The following is a 26,475-nucleotide window of genomic DNA, read 5'->3' as shown; positions in this document are numbered from 1 at the left end:
AGCCAATTTTATTTGTTATAGTGTACTGTCCTCTTGGCCCATACTCTTTTATTTGAATTCTGAGTTTCTATCAAACTTAGTTCTTAGTACAGATAAGGTAATCATAGTAGGTAACTTTAATAGTCATGTGGACGTCGATAATGATAGCCTTAGCACTGCGTTTATCTCATTATTAGACTCAACTGGCTTTCTGTAAAAATCCTATTTTATCAGACCATTATTTAATTACTTTTGAATTCCTATTACTGGACTATGTGCCATTAGACAAAAATGTCTTCACTAGATGTCTATCTGATAGTGCTGTAGCAAAGTTATAGAAAGCGATTCCATCAGCATTGAATTCAATGCCATGTCTCAATACAACAGAGGACTCTTATGCTAACTTTAGTCCCTCCCAAATTGATCATCTTGTTGATAGTGCCACAGGCTCACTGCAAATGACACCTGACTCCATTGCCCATTTAAAAAAGAAGATAATAGAACAAAAGAGGTTAAATCCATAGTATAATTCCAAAACTTGCAAATTAAAGCAAACATCGCCAAAACTTGATATGGCGTTTCACCAAAATGGAACAAATCTCACTTAGTCTGACAAGATAGTCTTAAAACATATAAGAAGGCCCTCTGTAATGCCAGAGCTGCCTATTACCTATCATTAATAGAGGAGAATAAAAACAGCTCTAGGTTCCATTCCAGCACTTTGGCCAGGCTGACAAAGAGTCATAACTCTATTGATCTATCTATTGAAGTATTCCTATAGCTCTCAATAGTAATGACTTCATGAGCTTCTTTACTATTAGAGATAAAATTCATCACCTGCAGGTACTGATTTATCCCCAAACACAGGAACCTTAGAAACAGCTGTAAAACCTGATATTTAGTTTGTTTTTCTCCAATTGACCTTCTTGAACTAACATCAACGATTTCTTCATCTAATCTATTGACCCGTCTCTTAGACCCCATCCCAACTAGGCTGCTTAAGGAAGTCTTACCCTTAGTTAGCACTAGATATGATAAATCTGTCTTTAGTAACAGGCTATTTACCACAGTCCTTTAAAGTAGCTGTCATTAAATCTCTTCTTAAAAAGCCTACTCTTGATTCAGGTGTTTTAGCCAACTATAGACCTATATCTAATCTTCCCTTTCTCTCTAAGATCCTTGAGAAAGCAGTCACCAATCAGTTATGTGACTGTAACAACAATAGTAATAAATAGTTTACTTGACATTTTATATATATATATATATATATATATATATATATATATATATATATATATATATATATATATTACTTGTCTTGATAGATCTTAGTGCTGCATTTGACACCACTGACTATCACATCCTATTACAGAGACTTAAACATTTCATTGGCATTAAAGGAATTACATTAAGCTGGTTTAAGTCCTATTTGTCAGATCAATTTCAGTTTGTACACGCTGATCATGAATCATCCATGTACGCAAAAGTTAGACACAAGGTTCTGTGCTTGAACCAATACTATTCACCTTATATATGCTTCCTTTAGGTAATATTAGGAAACACCCCATAAAATTTTCATTGTTATGTAGATGATACCCAATTATATTTATCAATGGAGCCAGATAAAACCAATCAGTTAACTAAACTCCAAGCATGCCTTAAGGACATGAAGACCTGGATGACCTGCAATTTTCTGCTACTAAACTCAGACAAAATTGAAGTTAATGTGCTTGGCCCTAAACATCTTAGAAACACATAATCTACTGATATAGCTACTCTAGATGGCATTGCCCTGTCCTCCAGCACCACTGTAAGGAATCTGGGAGTTATTTTTGATCAGTATATGTCTTCATAAACTGCCTTTTTTCACCAACATATCATTGCAAAAATCAGGCACATCCTGTCCCAAAAAGATGCAGAAAAACTAGTCCACGCATTTGTTACTTCTAGGCTGGATTATTGCAATTCCTTATTATCAGGCTGCCCCAACAAGTCTCGAAAAACTCTCCAGCTGGTCCAGAATACAGATGCATGTGTAATGACAAAAACTAGCAAAAGAGATCATATTTCTCCCATTTTAGCTTCTCTGCACTGGCTCCCTGTAAAATCCAGAATAAAATTTAAAACCCTTCTCCTCACCTACAAAGCCATTAATAGTCAGGCACCATCATATCTTAAAGACCTCATAGTACCCTATTACCCCAATAGAACACTGCATTCCCAGAATGCAGGCTTACTTGTGGTTCCTATAGTCTCCAAAAGTAGAACGGGAGGCAGAGCCTTCAGCTATCAGGCTCCTCTCCAGTGGAGCCATCTTCCAGTTTCGGTCCAGGAGGCAGACACCCTCTTGATGTTTCAGAGTAGGCTTAAATCCTTTTTGATAAACCTTATAGTTAGGGCCAGTCCTGACTTGCCTTGGAACAGCACCTAGTTATGCTGCTATATGTCTAGAGCTATATGTCTGCCAGGGGACATCCCATGATGCACTGAGCTCCTTTCTCCTCCTCCCTCTCTCCATCTGTACGCATTCATGTACAATTAATGCATGTTACTAACTTGACATGTTGCCAATAGTTTTGTGCTTTCTTGCTGCTGCTCTTAATTTTAGTTGTATTTCTATTATTATTGAGGGGACGGCTGTGGCTCAGGAGGTAGAGCGGGTTGTCCACTAATTGGTAGATCGGTGGTTCGATTCCCGGCTCCTCCAGTTCACATGTCGATGTGTCCTTGAGCAAGATACTTAAACCTTAACTTAATTGTGAGAATGTGTGTGAATGATTAGATTTCCTCTGATGGGCAGGTTGGGACCTTGCATGGTGGCCCCTGTACCCATTCAGCGTATAAATGTGTGTGAATGGGTGAATATGATTCGTAGTGTAAAAGCGCTTTGAGTGATCGGAAGAAGAAAGGCGCTTTACAAGTACAGTCCTTTTACCATTTGTTATTGTTATTATTGTTGTTGCTGCGCTTATATGTCTCTCTCTATCCTCTCCCCCTCCCTATTTCTCTCGGCCCAACCAATCAAGGCAGATGGCTGCCCACCTAAAGCCTAATTCTGCTTGAGGTTTCTTCCCGTTAAAGGGGAATTTTTCCTTGCCGCTGTCACCAAGTTCTTGCTCATGAGAGAATGTTGGGTCCTTGTAAATTAAAGAATACAGTCTAGACCTGCTTAATGTGAAAAGTGCCCTGAGATAACTTCTGTTGTGATTTGGCGCTATATAAATAAAATTGACATGACTTGACATGGAACTGGGCTCAGCTTGAGTTGCCACATTAATGGCTGTTTCAAGGAGCTGGTATGGGGGTATTATTGTAGCAATATTATTCACACGTGTGTGGAGAGTTCTGAAACTGCGCCTCACAGGTTATTTGTCAAGGTGAGGTGTCTGCCTCCATCCCACTACAATGGAGGTAAACAGAATTTTCACAGGCCTCACTGTAGATAGATAGATAGAATACTGTCCCAATGACAGTGTATGAAAGTGAGCGTAATCTGCAGATTGAACTGACCATTTAAATGGGCCAAGAGGAGAGAAGCCCTGTGGTGAATGTTTTTTGAGGAACAAAAACGTTATCCTCCGTGGAACACTGTGAGGTCCCAAAACTCAATATTGTGCCTTAAATTTTAATAAACATCACCATAAATATGCTGACAATCCTTTCATTAGCTGAATTAAGCTATTAAGATTTAGCCTACAAAACATTGATATTCCTGTCCATGTGTTATGATATCTGTGCAATGAAACAACATAAAGTAAGTTATGGTACAGTGAAATGTGTTAATAATGTTATCTGTTACCATATTAAATACTGTCATTCAATGATTACAGGGTGTGTTCAGTATATGGTTATGCTTTCATGTGCGCAGTATGCCACTAATTATCACTGCAAATATTATGAGGCAACGTATTTAAGTATCAAAACTTGAAACTCCCTGTAATAACTTGACAGGACAAAATTAAGTTTTATTCTCTAGAGGAAACCGAGTTTGAACTTTTACTTATAAATATGTCCTGACAGCTCTGATGGAGCTCAGGGCTCATTCTGAGGACTCATACTTTATTCCAAGTAATTTAATTGCATAAACTTGGAATCTATTTAATATCTTGCCGATCTGATGTGCAGAAAAACACAGAACATCAATTACCGTTATATTCTCACTAACGCCTGTCGCCAGGCTGAGACATTTAAATAATGAATGAAGTTAATGATACTGTGACACATGCGTAATGTGCACAGTGCTGCCTCGATTGGAGATACACATATCAATCCTGCTGCTTTATGTTTGTTATATAATAAAGCACCAAATTCAACATACTGTACATTCAGTTGTGGGCAACAAACAGAGCATCAGTTCTGATGTCTACAAATATATAATATTTAATAAATATATAAACCTATATAGCTATGTATATTTTATCATCAAGGCGTGGCTTTATGGATTAACTTGTTTGGGCAGCACAAGAGCATGAGACAGAGCCTGAAAGCCGGTGTTGGTTGTTTGAGGATGATAGGTAAAACTTACACTAGTGCATAATGGTGTAATGGAACGTAGTTGATCCGTGATCTGTACGGATCACCCCCCACAATTCGGCTGCAGATTGTCTCATTGGAGACAAAATACACAAACTGCTGTAGCTACAAGTCATGGATTTTGAGAAGCAACAGCCAAATTAGCATCTAACAGGTCCGACATGACATTTTTGGATATGTTTATATGCTGTTTAATGTGCTGTAGCTGAGCAGCTAATTGGCTATCTAGCTGCTAACTGATGATAGTGGTGCACTTTTCCCCGGTCAATGTTTGTTTGGTGGCTTATTCAACAAGCTAGGGAGCAGGACAGGACGTGTGTTCCTGTTGTCACCAAGTTTTGATGATGTGGACACAAGCTATTGTTTCATTCACCACCATGTTTTAAGGAGGACTGTATATGCCTCATATTGCACTTTAATTTAAAAATTGAGTATTGGATATTTTACATATATTAAGATTTTGTTTAACCATTGGACATCTTGAATGTTGTTTTCATTTAAGACCATGGGCAAAAGCTCCTTGTGTTTTACAGAATAAATGGAAAGCAAAGTTATATTTGCCTCCCTTTTTTGTTTTTGCTGATCTGAAAAATGATATGACCAGTGACTCAAACCGTGACAGAATCCAAACTGTGAGTTTCATGAACCGTTGCACCCCTACCAGTGTATGCCTACTGCAGAGAGATAGATTAGTTACTTTTGCTTTAATTAACCATTAGGAGCCATGATGAGTTTGTCTGCAGCCATCCGATCAATGCATTTAACAGATTCCTTGATCTGCTACACTGAGAACAACCAGTATCTGACCCAGCTGGTAAGAATGTTGTTCTGACACAGAAGATCCAAGAAAAGCTAGTTAGATCGATGGTCATCACTGCTCTAAAATGTCAGTTGACAAGAAAACTGCATAATATTTGTCTACAAATTAACTTAGAATATTAAAATCAATATTATTGACAACTATTAATAAGCTTTAAAAATTCCAATACCTGATTATTACATCATATGATTTTAAGCTCAGCCAAGTCAAGTGTTGTTATGCTGTCACGTTGTTGTGAGCTAACATTAGCTTGTGCTAGCAGTTTGTAAAAACAGTCTATTGAGAGGCGTACCTGAGTTGTGACTGATGACTTGTCTGTGCTTCCAGCTCTTAGAACTGAATACTTTTCAATCATACATAAAAGGCCATTTGCACGTGTTTTCTGAATACATATTTAGATTCTTTTACACGTGTAATGCACAGTCTAATGCAAATTTTACAAATTCGTCTACACATTCACAAATCTGTGTTGCATTTACAGATCTGTCTACACATTCACAAATCTTGATACACTTGCAAATATGAATACACATTTGCAGATTTCTATACACATTCACACATTTCAATACACATTTACAGATTATTTTATACACTCACATATCTAATCTGATTATGCACACACAGATTGAGTTTCACAACTCACACCACACACATTTGCGGTAACACTTCCACAAATTTCAAGGTAATTAGGTGGTAATTAGCAAGTAAGTTATTTGAAATTACCCCAAAATTACCTCAAAATTTGTCTCAACTTTCATGGTAAGTAGATATAATAGGCAAGTAAGTTATTTGAAATTTTGTTGAAATTACCCCAAAATTTACCTTGAAAATGGTTTGGCCCCCCCTCCACTATGTGACTTTGTGTACGCGCGCTCAGTAAGTTCTATTAGATCCTCCATGTGCTGTGTGTATTTTGTATGGTGTGTTCTGTGTGGGGTTTTTTTTGTTTATTTGGTTTTTTTTTTGCTTTTTACTGTTTGTTGTTGTGCTGTTGTATGTTTTTTGTCAGGGACTACAGATGCAAATTAGCTTCAAGCTAACTCTGTTGCAGTGCATCTTTAATGCACACTGTCCCATTCAATAAATAAATAAATCCAATTAATTTCAGAATTTCATGGTAAGTAAGTGCCGTAGTATTCCTTAAAAGGAGCTACGCTACCAAGAATTTCCCAGGCAACAACACAGAGGTTAATTCACGTTTTGGAACAGCGCTGCACAGAGGCTCCCAAACACTATTGATTTCTGAATGAATGGATGTTTGGCGTTATTTTTGGCATTAAAAAAATATTCTTTTGGCCTGGCGGGGGTTCTCGTTGCCTGATGAGCGAAAAGCACTGATAATGCATTATAAAATGATAGATATAATACTTTTATAAGTCATTACATAATGCTATATTAATGTGTTATGATCATTGTTATAAAGCATTATGAGTATTTATGAGTGCATATAACTATAATTATACAGTGCTATAGGCAGATTATAACATATAAGTATATTTATGATGCATTATAGACATGGGCATCATGGAAACTGTTACCATGTTTATTTTAGTCATTGTAAGGGTTTAATTCTGTGTGTGTACAGATTTAATTCTTATAATTCTAATTTGATAAAACAAGGAAATTCAGACTGTGTGATAACTGCTCTGCAACACTTGTGTTTGGGCCATTTTGTGTTTTTTTGAGGGACGATTCTATCTGTGAGTGGAGCTGCTTCGTCTGCCATACAGATCGTCATCGCTGCTTGTGGATACCTTCATCTTGGCAGGATGCTGACATGTGGATGTTGCACCGTTCCAAGGGGGCAATAGGAACCAAATCAATGGGAACCTAACTAAGGAGCATTCTATTTTATTTTAATTTTTCCTGAGATCTCAGGTTATTTTGTTCTTCTTGGGCCAAAGACAGACTTAAAAACTGACCACAACTGATGTCATAAAGTAACTCAAAGTTGACAAACAACGTTAAAGGAACATTGGAAGTGAAAGAACCCAAGACCAAATAAGACTAATAAACTTAAGATAACTTAAGGGAAAACAAAGACTGTCAAGAACTGATAATTGATAATAAGAGCATTTTGGTCCAACAGAGGATACATTTAATTTGTGTATCAAGCACTGAGAGTTGAATACTTCTTAATTTCTAATTTACTGCAATTTTGTTTGTACATTCATTTGTTTTTAATTTTATTTTCTTGTGGTATAATTGAGTTGAAGATTTGCATCAAACAAAGAAATTTTGTTTTTTCTAAAGAGATGCTTTGAATGTATAAAAAGAAGCAGGAAAATGAAAAAGAATACCTTTATAATTAAAGCTGCAAACAGCGTTGGACTGGCCTTCACACCCTTGCGCACGTCGGGGCATGGTGCAGTCAAAGGGCTTCTGTTACAGGCATGTAGATGTCTTCAGACCCGGGCTGTTTTCAGACAGTGCAAAAAGGAGATAAACATCACTTCCTTTGTCCACTATTTTCCCTGCTGCTGGGGCTGCTTCACTGAAATTTCGTAGGGGGTGCTATTCAGCCCGTTTGCATCACTGATAAAATACAAGTCATGTACACATGTTCAGGCCGTGAAAGTGTAACATGTAAAGTTTAGTGCAGACTGGAGCATTTACAATAAAGTTATAGCAACGTCCATGGCGAAACATCACATCTAAACAGTGTGAGGATGAGAATTTTCTGCAGGGTGAAACATGTCTGTCTTGCTCACATCTGTGTCATCAAAATCATGCAAGTTTTGGGCCCATTCACTTGAATTTCAATTATTAAATTGAAAAGTCTTAATGAGTTTGTGTGTAAAACAAATTCTATTTTTAGAAAAGTAAAGAACTTTAACTAGGGATGCACAATATTGGATTTTTTGCCAATATCCGATATGCTGATATTTCCAACTCATTGTGGCCGACTGCTGATGCCGATACCGATATATGCACATATTTTTTCCAGCTGGCTGAGGAGACTAACATGCATGCAAGCATAGGCTATACTATGATCAAGAAAGACAATATATGAGGGAAGAACTTGGGAAGACTGGAGTTCATGGCTCAGCATTAAAACTTTAATGAACCTGCTAAATTGGTGGAGCAGTAGAGTTTTCTTTGAGTTTATTAGACAGACAGGATTAATCTCTAGTCCACACTACGGACCAGAAGGTGGCGGTAATGCACCTAATACGCTGGTTGCCAACCGCCAGTATAAACCAAAAGAAGATTTTTTTTTCCCCCCCAAACAGAGTGGTACAACGTGGCAGCCGAAGTCTTTCATTTCTGTGCAGCTGAACACAGCAGCTCCTCTGTGGACTGTTTCATGCTGACGGTCCCGGTGTTTCTTATGCAGGCTCCAGTTCACTCAGCTGCCCAACAGACCCGCTGCTTCTTCCCACTTTAACCTGAATAACTAACCGGGATTCGGTGCTCCAGTTGGATCCACCTGGAGAGTCAGGGCTAACGTTAGCTGGGAGGTTAGCATAGCGTTAGCCGCAGCATGACCGGAGGGAAGCACAGCCAGCTAGCCTCCCACGTATTGTTAGCCTCGGATCTCCATGTGGATCCAGCCAGAGCACCGAGCACCGGTTTGTTATTCAGGTTAGTGGGAAGAAGCAGCGGGTCTGATGGGCAGCTCTGTGAAGTGGAGCCTGCAGAGGAAACACCAGGACCGTCAGGGTAACACAGTCCATTAAGGGAGGCACAGTCAGGCGGCGGAGGGGAAGGTGACATATCGGCCTCTCATAATCGGCAGAACTCGCCGATGCCAATATTTCATTTTAGAGCTTTTATCGATCGATACCGATGACGTGCCGATAATATCGTGCATCCCTACTTTTAACCCACATTGCCTGGTCAAATTTTGATTGACATGTGTACTGTCAGGTGTGTAGAGACAATAAGTAACTGCAGCTGGACACAGAAAAATACTCATATATTTGAAGGGAGAGTGTGAGCGAACCGCTAGGTGCTCGGGCCTTTATAAAGGTAAAACTGCAGTACAGAGCTACAAAATTTAGTTATGATTTTATTTTTCTACTGCACTTTATCACTTAACAGTCACCCTCACTCAATTTTTCCCGTCCCCTCATAGGTCATCCCCACTACTGATTATACATATAAGACCTACAATTATTGTAAAATACATGATAATGACCCCAAACTTCATACAAAGTTTGTATATAATGTGCTGTAAGTATATAGACCTTTCTGCTATATCCTATAAAACTGAGTTACATCCAACTGTCACACCCATCCCCCACCTTTCTTCCCTCCTTCTCCCTGTCAGATTGAGAGCAGGATTTCAGCACAGTCTTCTAGTGGAAATATCTTCATAAATCCCATGACTATGGCCAAATCTTACATTAAAAATCACATTTTAGTAGGAAGTTTCATCGCGAATCCATTGATACAGGTTTGAAAGTGGTCTGACTTATAATTTAGACATCAGACACCTCAGTTGGGCACAAAGTCCATGCCCAGAGATTGCCTCCCCATTGGTTTACATTGTAAGGTGCAATGTGGCACTCCAACTTTCGGGGCTTATAAAATCTAAACCGTTCGAGTTATTACAAAGTTTTTAATAACTTTTGTTCAGCACAGTGTGATAAGTCATGTATTAAACTTTGAAGCCGATACCATTAATGCCCTAGGAGGAGATAGCATTTCTTGTGGGTCCAAAATTGGCTCAAAGTCGTACTTTGATGGGCATATTACGGACTTCCTGTTGGATTTAGGTCAGGGGTGTCAGTGTATGATTTGTAGGTCTTTATGAGACAACTAATTGAGTTTTGGCTCAATCTCTCTACGACATTCCTACGGGCTGTGGCAGCCATATTAGCTACATAGGTGGCGCTATAGAGCACATTTTGGCACTTTGGGGGTTAATTATTACATTTTATCAAATTTTTCACCAGACCTGATGTGCCTGCCAAGTTTGGTGAGTTTTTGAACATGTTTAGGGGGTAAAATTTAGGTCTGAAGTGGCGAGATAATAAAGAAAGAAAGAAAGAAAGAAAGAACGAACAGATACAGTTAAATGTGTTAAATGTATAGTTAAATGTATTCCTGGGGCCAGAGCGGGCGACATTGAGTCAAATTTAAAACTGCTGGCTAAGAATAAGCGTAAATATGGTACGATCGTCATCCATGTCGGCGGCAACGACTCCCGATTACGCCAATCAGAAGTCACCAAAATTAATGTTGAGTCGGTGTGTACATTTGCTAAAACAATGTCGGACTCCGTAATTTTCTCTGGACCGCTGCCTAATCTGACCAGTGATGACATGTATAGCCACATGTCACAATTCAACCGCTGGTTGTCGAGGTGGTGTCCAGCAAACGATGTGGGCTTCATAGATAATTGGCAGACTTTCTGGGGAAGACCTGGTCTGATTAGGAGAGACGGCATACATCCCACTTTGGATGGAGCTGCTCTGATATCCAGAAATATGGCCAAGTTTATTAGTAAACCAAAACCATGACAACCCAGAGTTGAGACCAGGAGGCAGAGCTGCAGTCCTACACGCTTCTCTGCGCTTCCATTAGAGCAGTTACCCACCCAAAACCACATAGAGACTGTGTCTGTCCCCCGACCACATAAATCAATTAAATCCAAAGTATATAAAAGAAGAGTCATTCATGAAAATCTAGTAAAAATTAAAACCACTACTGCAATAGTACAACAAAATAAGATAATTAAATGTGGACTCTTGAACATTAGATCTCTTTCATCTAAAGCAGTTTTAGTTAACGATTTAATTTCAGATCATCGTATTGATTTATTTTGTCTCACTGAAACCTGGCTGTGTCATGAAGAATATGTCAGCCTTAATGAATCCACTCCCCCCAGTCATATTAATACTCATATTCCTCGAGACACTGGCCGAGGAGGAGGAGTTGCAGCCATTTTCAACTCAAGCCTAATCATCAACCCTAGACCTAAATTTAATTATAACTCATTTGAAAGCCTTGTTCTTAGTCTCTCCCAGCCAACCTGGAAAACTTTACAGCCAGTTCTATTTGTTATAATGTACCGTCCTCCTGGCCCGCACTCTGAATTCCTATCTGAATTCTCAGAGTTTTTGTCGTATTTAGTCCTTAGTACAGATAAAGTAATTATAGTAGGTGATTTTAATATTCATGTGGATGTTGATAGTGACAGTCTCAGCACTGCATTTCTCTCATTATTAGACTCAATTGGCTTCTCTCAGTGTGTAAATAATCCCACTCACCGTTTTAACCATACCCTAGACCTTGTTCTAACTTATGGGATTGAAATTGAACATTTAATAATTTTTCCACAAAATCCTATTTTATCAGATCATTTTTTAATAACTTTTGAATTCCTATTACTGGATTACACACCATTAGATAAAAATGTCCTCACTAGATGTCTATCTGATAGTGTTGTAGATAAATTTAAGGAAGCAATTCCGTCAATACTGAATTCACTGCCATGTCTCAATACTACAGACGACTCTTATGTTAACTTTAGTCCCTCCCAAATTGATAATCTTATTGATAGTGCTGCAGGCTCACTAAGACAAACACTCGACTCCATCGCCCCCTTAAAAAAGAAGATAATAAAACGTAAGAGGTTAGCTCCATGGTATAACTCCCAAACCCGCAAATTAAAGCAAACATCGCGAAAATTGGAAAGGATTTGGCGTTCCACCAAAGTAGAAGATTCTCGCTTAGTCTGGCAAGATAGTCTTAAAACATATAGGAAGGCCCTCTGTAATGCCAGAGCTGCCTATTATTCAGCATCAATAGAAGAGAATAAAAACTGCCCTAGGTTCCTTTTCAGCACTTTGGCCAGGCTGACAAAGAGTCATAACTCTACTGATCCATGTATTCCTATAGCTCTCAGTAGTAACGACTTTATGAGCTTCTTTAATGATAAAATTCTAACTATTAGAGACAAAATTAACCATCTCCTGCCCTCAACAGGCACCGTTCTCTCCCCAAACACAGGAACCTTGGTAACGGCAGTAAATCCTGACATATATTTGGACTGTTTTTCTCCAGTAGACTTGTCTGAACTAACTTCAATGATTTGTTCAGCTAAACCATCAACCTGTCTCTTAGATCCCATCCCAACTAGGCTGCTTAAGGAAGCCTTACCCTTAGTGAGCACTTCTTTACTAGATATGATCAATCTGTCTTTAGTAACAGGCTATGTACCACAGTCCTTTAAAGTAGCTGTAATTAAACCTCTTCTTAAAAAGCCTACTCTTGATTCAGGTGTTTTAGCCAATTATAGACCTATATCTAACCTTCCATTTCTATCCAAGATCCTTGAGAAAGCAGTCTCTAATCAGTTATGTGACTTTCTACATAACAATAGTTTATTTGAGGATTTTCAGTCAGGATTTAGAGCGCATCATAGCACAGAGACAGCACTGGTGAAAGTCACAAATGACCTCCTAACTGCATCAGACAAAGGATTTGTCTCTATACTTGTCCTGTTAGATCTTAGTGCTGCATTTGACACAATTGACCATCAAATCCTTTTGCAGAGACTGGAACATTTAATTGGCATTAAAGGAACTGCATTAAGCTGGTTTAAGTCCTATTTATCAAACCGATTTCAGTTTGTACATGTTAATGATGAATCCTCCGTGAAGGCAAAAGTTAGACACGGAGTTCCACAAGGTTCTGTACTTGGACCAATTCTATTCACCTTATATATGCTTCCTTTAGGTAATATTATTAGGAAACACTCCATAAATTTTCATTGTTACGCAGACGATACCCAATTATATTTATCAATGAAGCCAGATGAACCCAATCAGTTAAACAAACTCCAAACATGCCTTAACGACATAAAGACCTGGATGACCTGCAATTTTCTACTACTACTACAGATAAAACTGAAGTTATTGTGCTTGGCCCTAAACACCTTAGAAACACATTATCTAGTGATAAAGCTGCTCTGGATGGCATTACCCTGGCCTCCAGCACCACCGTAAGGAATCTGGGAGTTATCTTTGATCAGGATATGTCCTTTAACTCCCACATAAATCAAATTTCAAGGACTGCCTTTTTTCACTTACGTAATATCTCAAAAATCAGGCACATCCTGTCCCTAAAAGATGCAGAAAAACTAGTTCACGCATTTGTTACTTCTAGGCTGGATTATTGCAATTCCTTATTATCAGGCTGCCCTAACAAGTCTCTAAAGACTCTCCAGCTGGTCCAGAACGCAGCTGCACGTATATTGACTAAAACTAGAAAAAGAGATCACATTTCTCCCATTTTAGCTTCACTACATTGGCTTCCTGTAAAATCTAGAATAGAATTTAAAATCCTTCTCCTAACTTACAAAGCCCTTAATGGTCAGGCACCATCATATCTTGAAGAGCTCATAATACCGTATTATCCCACTAGAACACTGCGCTCCCAGTATGCAGGCTTACTGGTGGTCCCTACAGTCTTTAAAAGTAGAATGGGAGGCAGAGCCTTCAGCTATCAGGCTCCTCTTCTATGGAACCATCTACCGGATTCAGTCCGGGGTGCAGACACCCTCTCTATGTTTAAGAGTAGGCTTAAAACTTTCCTTTTTGATAAAGCTTATAGTTAGGGCCGACCAGCCTCGCCTTGGATCAGCCCTTAGTTATGCTGCTATAGGCCTAGACTGCTGGGGGACTTCCCATGATGCACTGAGCTCCTCTCTCCTCCCCCTCCTCTCCATCTGTATGCATTCATGTAACATCAATGCATGTCACTAACTTTGCTTCTTCCCCGGAGTTTTTTGTGCTTTCTCATCTCACAGAAAAACCTGACTCCCGGGCCGAACCTTCGCGGTCCTTCACAGTCCTGATGGCATCCTTCCTTTCTTCTGTCCCCCCTCCCCCTTTCCCTCTCTCTTTCTCTCTCTCAACCCAACCGGTCAAAGCAGATGGCCGCCCACCAAGAGCCGGGGTCTGCTTGAGGTTTCTACCCGTTAAAGGGGAGTTTTTCCTTACCGCTGTCGCCAAGTGCTTGCTCATGGGGGAACTGTTGGGTCTCTATAAATTAAAGAGTACGGTCTTGACCTGCTCTATGTGAAAAGTGCCTTGAGATGACTTCTGTTGTGATATGGCGCTATATAAATAAAGATTGATATGATACAGAACAGATACAAGAGGGTCTTCGCCCCTTTGGGGCTCAGGCCCTAAATATATTTTCTATTATTTTTCCTAAGTCAGCGGTCGTGTGTGTTTTGTGTGGCCTAGAGGTCTTTTCTCCTTGTAGAGGTATTATATTTTTCTCTTTTGAATTAGCCTGTTATTAGGGCCTGAGCCCCAAAGGGGCGAAGACCCTCATGTATCCGTTTTGTTTCTTTCTTTCTTTCTTTCTTTCTTTCTTTATTATTCCGCCACTTCTGCTGTGGCTCAGGAGGTAGAGCAGGTCGTCCACTAATCGAAAGATCGGCGGTTCGATTCACTCCTCCAGTCCACATGCCGATGTGTCCTTGGGCAAGATACGTAACCCCAAATTGCTCCTGATGGCTGTGCCATCAGTGTATGAATGTGTGTGAATACACTGATGGGCAGGTTCGGACCTTGCATGGTAGCCCCTGTACCCATTCAGCGTATGAATGTATGAATGGGTGAATGTGATTTGTAGTGTAAAAGTGCTTTGAGTGGTCGGAAGACTAGAAAGGCGCTATACAAGTACAGTCCATTTACCATTTACTTCAACCCTAAATTTGACCCCCTAAACATGCTCAAAAACTCACCAAATTTGGCACGCACATCAGGTCTGCTAAAAAATTTGATAAAATGTAAAAATTAACCCCCAAAGTGTCAAAATGTGCTAGATAGCGCCATCTATGTATCTAAAATGGTGGCCATGGCCCGTAGGAATGTCATAGAGAGATTGAACCAAAACTCAATTATTTGTCTCAACAAGACTTACAAATCATACGCTGACACCTAAATCCAACAAGAAGTCCACAATACACCCATCAAAGTACGACTTTGCGCCAATTTTGGACCCCCAAGAAACACTACCTCCTCCCAGGGCGTTAATGGTATCGGCTTCAAACTTTAATACATGACTTATCACACTGTGCTGAACAGAAGTTATTAAACCAATAGGGAGGCAATCCCTGGGCATGGACTTTGTGCCAAACTGAGGCGTCTGACATCTAAACTATAAGACAGACCACTTTCAAACCTGTATCAACGGATTTGCAACGAAAATTCCTACTAAAATGTGATTTTTAATGTAAGATTTGGCCATAGTCATGGGATTTATGAGGATATTTCACAAGAGGAGTACTCTGAAATCCTTCTCTCTAGCTGAGAGGGAAAGGGAGGGAAGAAAGTGGGGGGATGGGTGTCACGGTTGAATGGAGGTCTTTTTTGAAGGATACAGCAGAAAGATCTATATACATACAGCACATTATATACAAACTTTGTATGAAGTTTGGTGTTATTATCATTTATTTTACAATAATTATGAGTCTTATATGTATAATTCAGTGGTGGGGTTGACCTATGAGGGGAAGGGAAAAAATGGAGTGAGAGTGACCGTTAAGTGATAAAGTGCTGCGGAAAAATAAAATCAAAACTAAACTTTGTAGCTCTGTACTGCAGTTTTTCCTTTATTAGGGCCCAAGCACCTAGCGGTTCACTCACACTCTCCCTTCAAATATATGAGTATTTTTCTGTGTCCAGCTGCAGTTACTTATTGTCTCTACACACCTGACAGCACACAAGTCTCCTTTTCTAAAAATAAACTTGATCAAAATTAGGAAATTATTTGGTTTTACACACACACTCATCAAGAGTTTTCAGTTTACTAATTGAAATTCAAGTGAATGGGCCTAAAACTTGCATAATTTTGATGCCACAGGTGTGAGCAAGGCAGACATGTCTCACCCTGCAGAAAATTCTCATCCTCGCACTGTTGAGATTTGATGCTTCGCCATGACAGAGGAAGTTGCTATAACTTTATTGTACATGCTCCAGTCTGCATCAAACTTTACATGTTTGATAAGAGTCCCGGCCTGAACACGTCTACATGACAATATTCCATCAGTGATGCACACTGGCTGAATAGCGCCCCCTACGAAATTTCAGCGAAGCAGCCCCAGCAGCAGGAATAATAGCGGACAAAGGAAGTGATGTTTATCTCTTTCTTGCATTGTCTGAAAACAGCCCGGGTCTGAAGACATCTACATACCCGTGACAGAAGCCCTTCGATTGCGTCGTGGCCCGACATGCGCAGAGGCGCGAGGGCCCATTCAACGCTGCTTGCAGCTTTAATTTCTATACTATTTTTGAATTTCATATCAAATTTGGTTTAGCTTCAGTTTAATTTTCAGTAGTTTGTTTTTATTAGTCTTGTTTTTATCACAGATTGTTGGAGAGCTTATCAAAGACTGTCACAAGATGGTTCCATCCATTATCATGTCAACCATAGGCGACACTTTGTGTATCCACAGACAGGGTCTCATACACAACATATTGAGAGAGCCTGGTGTTCTGTACTGCTTCAGGGGGAACCGAACGGCCACAGCTCATAAGATGAACCTCAGATTCATCAAGTGGAACCACCAGTTGGCCAAAAAACATGATGGAGTGGTTGGATGCCTTTTTAAAGACATCAGAGTGTTAAGATGTATAAGATGTAAAAGTAGCACAACACAAATGCTGTGTTTTCATATCAGAAATGAATTTCTTTGTTAATGTATTGTCTCAAAATATAAAAGTGACATTTGTTGAGTGGTGTGAAGACATTATTATGAGGCCTCGATAAGCAAGCAAGGACTTTTAAAATGGGCAATTTGTAACTTGATTTTTGATTATGAAGTTGTATTTGTTGATAACTAGCAATTTATGGTGGCTCAATTTTTTTAAAAAAAGGATATTTAGGAAATTTCTTACAAGGTTGGACTGATCTGCTGAAATTATACAGCAATGGGTGAAAATGTAAATGTAAATGTAAATCATACTTCAATTTACTGGCCTGCAGAAGTTAAGCAGAAATTACTCGGAAATTAAGCTGCAACATTGGACTTCAATTTAGGGGTCCACTCAGTAGAAATTAGACAGAAACTAGTTGCAAATTAAGCTGCTATAATCCACAAAAGTTCCTGCTGTTGTTGCTGTTTGTTGCTGCTAGTCATGTATCTATTGTTGTTGTTGTTGCTGTTCTGCTTCTCTGTGTGTCCTTACTACTACTCTGTGTGTCCTACCTACTTACTAATTACCACCCAGTTACCATGAAATTTGTGGACCCGTAAAATGAAGTGTTACCCAGTGTCAAACCTTGCTATTTACAATTCTTACCAGATTTACAACTATCAACCAGGTCATCCTCCAAAACCACCACCATAGAACGAGGAATACTGCCCACTGACAGCCTCTGCACCTGTGGGTTGGGGAGTAATTTTAATTCAAAAATTAATTGTTTAGTAATTAGAAAATGTGAGGATCACATGTGTGATTGCCCTACTTGCTCTTGTATCTTGATCTCCTGGTAGTCCCTGCAGGCAGCAGGCTCAGATCCTCCAGACAGATGGCTAAACTTGGTTGAGTTACAGCCATCAGGATTAGGACAGGCCATCGGTGGGACAAAGGTATATAACTGGTCAAAATCGGCCTTCACCTTGAAAACATGGCGACACTTTGCGCAAATGTAATCACGCTTGTGCTCCAGGACCTATGAGAGGTGGAGAAGGCACTGATTCTTGCAACTCAAACCAAAAAAATGAAGAGAGGATGACATTCACATATAACTAGACATTAAGTTCCAATTGTTCAGTGAAAGAGCTACAGCAGACAGATCATTTTCATTTTCCATTTTAAGTGAGTCATTTGAATTACAAAAGATTATTGTTCTCACATTGAGGACTGGAAGGAGCAACCTCTTGCTAAGCCAGAAAAACTAAAATCTTTATTCAAATTTTAAATTCATGCTCAAATTCACAGATAATTCACAAATTTAATATTTTCTTCCTACTCAAAAGCAAAAAGCTCAAAACATGATTCAAACATATATTAAGGCCTGTATCAGGCTCTACTATGTGACCAAAAGAAAAAAATGAAAAAACAACAACAAACAAACAGAACACAAAGAAAGAATATTTAGTCAACAAAAATGAATTCTGGTATCAAGAGCACTGTCCTTTACTGTCTAAGCATTGACTTATGTTCTATTCCGGTGTGTTTTAGTATTATAGTATGGTTACACTGTCTGACCTATTAATCAAGATCATTTCAACTTTTTTTCTATTTAGAATTCATAAGCTGTAAATAAACATTATTAAATGTTTAAATCACTATAAAACACAGCAGCGTAGTGGTAGACATATTTAAGGACATTTTATTTTTTATTAATGTGTTAACAACTATAACTCCTTATGAAGCAGCCATTACTGGTGTATAAACACTTAATTTCAAACAAAGTTTGATAACAAAGTATAACATATTGGTAATGATATATCTTCAGTAGTTTTAAATGCATTTATAAACCATTTTCAACTGCTTTGCCCGCAGTCTCCCATCCACCAGGTATGTTTTACACAATTACAGCACGCTGGTTAGGCTAAAAGCAAATTGTTGCAAACAAGCTAAAATGAAAGTTGTCTGTATGTAGCCTGTTCATATTAGTTTGCCACATATCTTTAAACTAGTCTCATTCTTCTGAACTTAGCTACAGGCTAAGATGGCAGCCCCTTCTCCCTCTACCAGCGGTACCTGCAAGCAGTGAATCCACATCAGCGGCAGAGGGAGGAGGACAGAGGACAGGATGAATGACTGATAGCGGACAGGAAGATTTATTTTATTGACATGTTAGATTTTTTTCCAGTGAGATATTATTGAGTTTATATAATGACTTCCCTGTTGTAAATATCACTGTTGCTGCTCTACAAACAATATTTGGTTAACTTTAAAATAAGTGAAGAACTGGGCCGATAAGGAGTATTGATAAGAGTAGTAGTATTGATAAAATCCAAACAATATCCATCCCTGCAGCTGGCTAGTGGCCACACCCTGACTGTGGGAGGATGAGAAAATCATAGTGCAAATATCAAGGGTTAATTCAGGACATAGCACTTACTTCATTAGTGACATATTTTCGCTTTTCTTCTTTCTAACATCTGAGTGTACTGTGAAAATATACAAACTGTGTTGTTTTTTTCCCAATATATTTTGTAATGATAATGGTCCAAAATGATGCGAAAATGCATAGCTTTTAGTAAGGTAACATATCATTTTCTTATATAATACTAAACTTATTACACGCTCTATATAATCCACCTATCCAATGTACCTAACTCACTTTCCAATAATTGTCTTCCTATCCCATTTTTCACTGCCTATTTCATTTGTCTTACTGAAAGCGTCATCTATCTCACAAACCCAGCCACCTACAATATTGTATGTCAATGATTTGCCATCTCATTTAACTGAGGGGGTGTTCTAACTGGGATTCAAACCCTAATTCGGATTCAACTGGGGGTTGCCAGCTTGGCAAATAGTTGTCTTAATCCCCAACTTACCCAGCTGTTGCTCTCTACATCTAACCTAGTCATCACCAAACTTACCATGTACCTAAACTACTTGAAATTACTCACTGTCTCCTCATTAACTAAGGGATTATACATGAATTATAACCACTAATGATAAAGAGTTACCAACTTGTTCTGCACATGTAATAAAAAACAGCAGTTTCATTAAGTTTACTTAAAAAAGCAAATTGTTGAAAACTAAATAAATTGTGCCATGCTGTTACCTTGGCAACACTGGTGCGTATGACAGTACCAGTGACAGACAGGAAGTGTCCTACATCTCTGGATCGTGGAATAGTGTCTCTGGTGAGCTCTGGACATACTGGCAGACCTGGACACACAATTGAGAGTCAATAAACAACAGAAAAGTCAAGGAAATTCAACAGGCAAATAAGCAAGCTGCAAACACAAAACTATGCAATCTCCAAAAACATGCAACCAAGAGAGGAAACATATCATATCACTCACAGGGAGACAAAAACATAAGCCTTAATAGTCCAGGTCATATGTGAAAATTATGTTCACTTTATCATAAAAGCATGAAACTTGGCACACTTGTACAGTTTTGGGCCCTGAACGTTTTCAGAAATATAGCCATCTCAAAAACACTTTGTGGCGGCCATTTTGCTCTCCATAATAACCTAATTATGTATTTTGCACTATATCACCAGAACCAAACATGATAACACAGAAAACGTGATGTCTACCCCCATGTTTTGATGGTCAAGGATTACAATAATACCATATACAACATCAGTAACTGTTCTGGTGAATAGTTAATGGTGAATTCAGTATCAATCAATCAATCAATCAATCTTTATTTATATAGCGCCATATCACAACAGAAGTCATCTCAAGGCACTTTTCACATTGAGCAGGTCAAGACCGTACTCTTTAATTTACAGAGACCCAACAATTCCCCCATGAGCAAGCACTTGGCGACAGCGGTAAGGAAAAACTCCCCTTTAACGGGTAGAAACCTCAAGCAGACCCCGGCTCTTGGTGGGCGGCCATCTGCTTTGACCGGTTGGGTTGAGAGAGAGAAAGAGAGAGGGAAAGGGGGAGGGGGGACAGAAGAAAAACAATAACAACAACAAACAACAACAAGCACAAGCACCAACAGCCAGGGAAGGATGCCATCAGGACTGTGAAGGACCGCGAAGGTTCGGCCCGGGAGTCAGGTTTTTCTGTGAGATGAGAAAGCACAAAAAACTCCGGGGAAGAAGCAAAGTTAGTGACATGCATTGATGTTATATGAATGCATACAGATGGAGAGGAGGAGGAGGAGAGAGGAGCTCAGTGCATCATGGGAAGTCCCCCAGTAGTCTAGGCCTATAGCAGCATAACTAAGGGCTGATCCAGGCTCCAAGGCGAGCCTGGTCGGCCCTAACTATAAGCTTTATCAAAAAGGAAAGTTTTAAGCCTACTCTTAAACATAGAGAGGGTGTCTGCACCCCGGACTGAATCCGGTAGATGGTTCCATAGAAGAGGAGCCTGATAGCTGAAGGCTCTGCCTCCCATTCTACTTTTAAAGACTGTAGGGACCACCAGTAAGCCTGCATACTGGGAGCGCAGTGTTCTAGTGGGATAATACGGTATTATGAGCTCTTCAAGATATGATGGTGCCTGACCATTAAGGGCTTTGTAAGTTAGGAGAAGGATTTTAAATTCTATTCTAGATTTTACAGGAAGCCAATGTAGTGAAGCTAAAATGGGAGAAATGTGATCCCTTTTTCTAGTTTTAGTCAATACACGTGCAGCTGCGTTCTGGACCAGCTGGAGAGTCTTTAGAGACTTGTTAGGGCAGCCTGATAATAAGGAATTGCAATAATCCAGCCTAGAAGTAACAAATGCGTGAACTAGTTTTTCTGCATCTTTTAGGGACAGGATGTGCCTGATTTTTGTGATATTACGTAAGTGAAAAAAGGCAGTCCTTGAGATATGATTTATGTGGGAGTTAAAGGACATATCCTGATCAAAGATAACTCCCAGATTCCTTACGGTGGTGCTGGAGGCCAGGGTAATGCCATCCAGAGCAGCTTTATCATTAGATAATGTGTTTCTAAGGTGTTTAGGGCCAAGCACAATAACTTCAGTTTTATCTGAATTTAGTAGTAGAAAATTGCAGGTCATCCAGGTCTTTATGTCGTTAAGGCATGTTTGGAGTTTGTTTAACTGATTGGGTTCATCTGGCTTCATTGATAAATATAATTGGGTATCGTCTGCGTAACAATGAAAATTTATGGAGTGTTTCCTAATAATATTACCTAAAGGAAGCATATATAAGGTGAATAGAATTGGTCCAAGTACAGAACCTTGTGGAACTCCGTGTCTAACTTTTGCCTTCACGGAGGATTCATCATTCACATGTACAAACTGTAATCGGTCTGATAAATAGGACTTAAACCAGGTTAATGCAGTTCCTTTAATGCCAATTAAATGTTCCAGTCTCTGCAAAAGGATTTGATGGTCAATTGTGTCAAATGCAGCACTAAGATCTAACAGGACAAGTATAGAGACAAATCCTTTGTCTGTAATGTTGTGAAAAGGATTATAATGAAATTGCAGTATCTGGGAAGATGCAGAATGACATTTCAAGTATAATTCATGTAATCTTTAATTTACAATAACTCTCTGGGTTATTATATTAATGTCCACAAGGGGGAAGCATTGCCTGTCAGATCCATGATGGGAACCTGGAAAACTTCTTCAAACTAACACTAACATGCACACTCACATGCACTCACATGCACTAACATGCACGTGCCGACTGGACCAGCTATCAGAACAAAGAAAATAGAAGCTTGGATAACAACACATACGGAGGGAGTGTGACTTCATTCTCTGCTCAGGATGCCATCACTCCACTGTATCTTTACATAGCAAATACTTGTTTGCTGCTATATTGATGTTCAAATTGTCATATATTGGACATTAAAGCTTTTAAAACTTTACACAACATGCATGCAACAGACACGATATTATAAAGTCTAGCCTAGGTATTCTGATACTGTGATTTCCTTCTCACAGCATTAATGAATTCACCATTAACTATTAACCTGAACAGTTTATGATGTTGATTATGGTATCATTGTAAACCTTGGCCATCAAAACATAGGGGTAGACATCACTTTTTCTGTCTTATCATGTTTGGTTCAGGAGATATGATGCAATATACATAATTAGGTTATGGCGGAAAGTAAATTGGTTGCCATGGCCACCATGAGGCATTTTTGCGATGGCTCCATTTCTGAAAACGTTCAGGGCCCCAAACTGTACAAGTGTGCCAAGTTTCATGCTTTTATGAAAAAGTGAACATATCACTTCAAATTTGGCAGATATCACCTGAACTATGAGGGATTTTACTCTAAACTCCTTTTACAGTAAGTACCAGCTATGTACTAGTTTCAAGAACCTGTCATTATCTGATGCTGGTCAATATAACAACTTAAAGCATCAATCTAGAGAGCTGCCGGGGCGACCCCATTTTTTAAGGGAAACACCCTGTTTTAACAGATGATGCTTTATTCATTAAAACAAAGTATACTGCAGAGGAATATATTTCTAAAACCAAAAACTAATACACAGTGCAGGATTTGAGCAACATCTGGTAACATCTGACTGTCATTCCCCATCATAGATGTCTCACCTGTAACGCGGGCATGAAGAGTGAGTCTCATTCTCTGCTCTTTTGTTCTTTGTCCTCCATAGTGCTTGGGAGAAGCAATCTCAGATAATTCCATGGCTGTTTTGTGTAACACTTGGTCAAATATAGCCAGGACATCGTCAGGATAGGCGTTGAAATAGTCCCCAACCTGTGGCAACAAGTAGTACAGATACCATGACATTAGTGCAAACATAGATTAAATTTAGTAAAAATGACATACTGTCCTACAAAATACACACAAACATACACATACACATACACACACATACACATACACACACATACACACACACACTCACTTAGTAGCCACATTACTAGATACACCTGTCTAGGCATACGTAGGAGAAGGGACCGAGGGACAACTTCCAGAAATGCTCACACTGTGTCTACACAGGCTGCGTGGTTAGAGCAGCACATTAGCAGCCCAGCAGCACCAGCTTCAGTCCCCTGACAGTGTCACAGAGGATGTGTTCAAGCACAGTACTGCTGTGTAGGTCACCCAGTTCTGGCAGCACTCAACCCAGTACACAATCACGGGTGACTGTGTACTGGGCAGGAAGGAGGCAGACTTGAAGCATAAAAATACACTTCAGGTTGCAGCTACATCCATGAAGTGCAAATAAAAAAGCATAGTTGATGACTGAAAAACTCCTGTAAATCTTTTTACTTTAATATCTTTGGACAGTATAGTCTCTGTCCTCTTGTGCTTGTAGCATTTCAACATAAGCGAGTGCAACTCTGTACATGCGCAAGTCTCACCTCTTGTGATGACACAATTAGGTGTATTCTCACGAAAATGATGCACTGCTCATAAACATACTACATGAGACAGAATTATGAAGTTATGTGATTCAATTAAAAATCCTTCATAACTCTCATTAACCGAGATAACATCATCAAGTTGTCACCACAGAGGGCTGCCTCAGTGTGTTGGTGCACATTGTTTTGTTTTATTTTGTTTTGTTTGTAAATTCAGTGTTTTGCCTCGGTACCCAGAATTCTTACACCAGAGAACTTCAGGGAAATAACCCACTTTTCTCGCCTCATCTGAGGAATTACTGGGCATTCTGGTCAAAGGTGCCCTCACCTTCAGCCAGGTAGTGAAACGCAGGTGGAGAGGAAATTGTGCCAGGGTGCTCGTGTGACTCACTGACTTTTCACACTGCTCCAGGGAATATTTCTCTCCAACATACGATTGATGTGCAACAAACTGGAAGAACTTCAGTTGCCGGTGGGGAAAAAATTTGACTTTTCTTCATCTTCCATTTTGTGCTTCATGGAGACATGGCTGTGTGGATCGATACAGGACTCTGGGCTACAGCTTCCTTTCAGAGCGAACTGCAACACAGAACTCTCCAGCAAAACAAAGGGTGTAACAACATGACAGTGATTTTACAGTACTGTTCTCCTGATCTGGAATTTTTTTTTTTTTTTTTTTTTTTTAAATCAACTGCAAACCTTTCTGCTCCCACCGTGAGTTGGCATCCTTTACATTAGGCATGTAGTCGACTGGTCCAGTAGTTGGTTGATATGCTCTCGTCCAACCAAATTCTCATTGGTCGAATAATCGCCGTGTTACTTTCATAAAGAGAAATGTGCTACATCAATAGCCTTCCAGGATTAATCCATTATTTCCTGCGGCAGGAGGGACGGACTAATAAATTATCTGTGAAAACATGGGTGTATTCAAAACACCCCTGTTGTTTTCACAACAAAAAAACAAAAAAAACAAAAAAAAATTAATGCCAAAAATAACACCAAATATCCATTCATTCAGAAATCAATAGCATTTGGGAGCCTCTGTGCAGCACTGTTCAAATAAGTGAGTCAATGTATGTGTTGTTGCCTATGAAACTCTCGGTAGCATAGCTCTGTTAAGGAATAGGGCAGTAGTAATATGTTTGCGTTGTTGGGCCTCAACCATGGGGTCGCACAAAGAAAGGCCTACATGTAGACTCTGAGGCCTAGCCATGAGGCCGCCTCCTTCCTTTGTTCCCCTGAAATGAAGGAACAGCGCCAAAATGCTGCTCACAAACTCCATTTCCAATAATGCTTTGCAAGTTCGCGCCTAGGTGCTAAACAGGAAACGGTCTCAACAGTCTCTCATTGGTAGAGACACTCCTGCACAGAGGAGTGTCGTGATGACACAGCCGTGACATCACCGCCCCTTTAAAAACTGAAGGCACACAGAGAAACATGCACTCCATTTTGAACTGAGCTGAGGGGATGTTCTGTCCCTCTGTGAGCCAGTTTCACTAAAGGAGGTAACCCGTTCACATGTTTTTTCCCCCCACTGCCTGGAAGACTCTCCCCTCGCTGGACAAGACGAGACTTCACCTGTGTTCAACCGAACACCATTACCAGATCCAAGAGAGACCGCTGCTGCAACCAGTGCTCTCATTTCCCTGCAGAAGGAAGAAAAGGATTTTTCTTAAGGAAGACGTAGATAATTTCTCTGCCCCGCTCCTCTTCAACTGAGTCGACTCTGCTGTTCTCCACCATGCTGTTGAGAATCAGCTGTCATGAGACCTGCCTACAGAGTGCAAGGACGGCACTGTCAGCATCCGAGCCAAGGAACTGAGCCGGACCGAAAGACAGTCTTAACTCACACCCTGCTCGCTTTGTAAAGCGACCAAGTAAGAGGTCTGGAAGGAAGTCTGGGCAGAGACAGTGTTAGTTTATGTGTTCTTTTCAGCCTCAGGGCTGTTGTTAGCGTTTAGATTCTTAGGCTTTATTGCTATTTTGTTGTGTGAATTGTCGCCTAGTCGATTTGTTCTGCTGTACTCCAAGGAGTATTTAAAGTTTGCTGCCTATTTAGTTGTGTCTGCATCGCTAGACTGTTTTTGTGTTTGTCCCGCTCAGGACTACTGCTGTGTTTGTGCCACTGTGAGTGAGAAAGTAAGTTGCTTTGTCAATCAGAAACCAGACAATGTGTGTTACAGTCTGCCGTCCATAGGCATGCTCTCTGTGGACAAAGGTACC

General features: G+C 39.7%; 1 protein-coding gene across 2 annotated transcripts in view; it reads right to left on the bottom strand.

Annotated features, from left to right (window-relative positions):
• Positions 1-26,475, bottom strand: part of mcm9 (minichromosome maintenance 9 homologous recombination repair factor) — a 71,493-nt gene that overhangs the window by 28,258 nt on the left and 16,760 nt on the right. For both annotated transcript variants that reach the window (XM_044376538.1, XM_044376537.1), the window contains exons 3-6: positions 23,476-23,641; positions 20,051-20,157; positions 17,768-17,974; positions 17,602-17,683 (exon numbers count right to left, since the gene is read on the bottom strand). In XM_044376538.1, the coding sequence (XP_044232473.1) occupies positions 17,602-17,683; positions 17,768-17,974; positions 20,051-20,157; positions 23,476-23,641 (562 nt within the window). The remainder of the gene's footprint in view (positions 1-17,601; positions 17,684-17,767; positions 17,975-20,050; positions 20,158-23,475; positions 23,642-26,475) is intronic.

The sequence above is a fragment of the Thunnus albacares genome, chromosome 16 (assembly GCF_914725855.1).
Source record: "Thunnus albacares chromosome 16, fThuAlb1.1, whole genome shotgun sequence".
NCBI classification, from domain to species: Eukaryota; Metazoa; Chordata; class Actinopteri; order Scombriformes; family Scombridae; genus Thunnus; species Thunnus albacares.
Note: the sequence above shows the minus strand (reverse complement) of the source record. Positions and strands in the feature narration are given on the sequence as shown.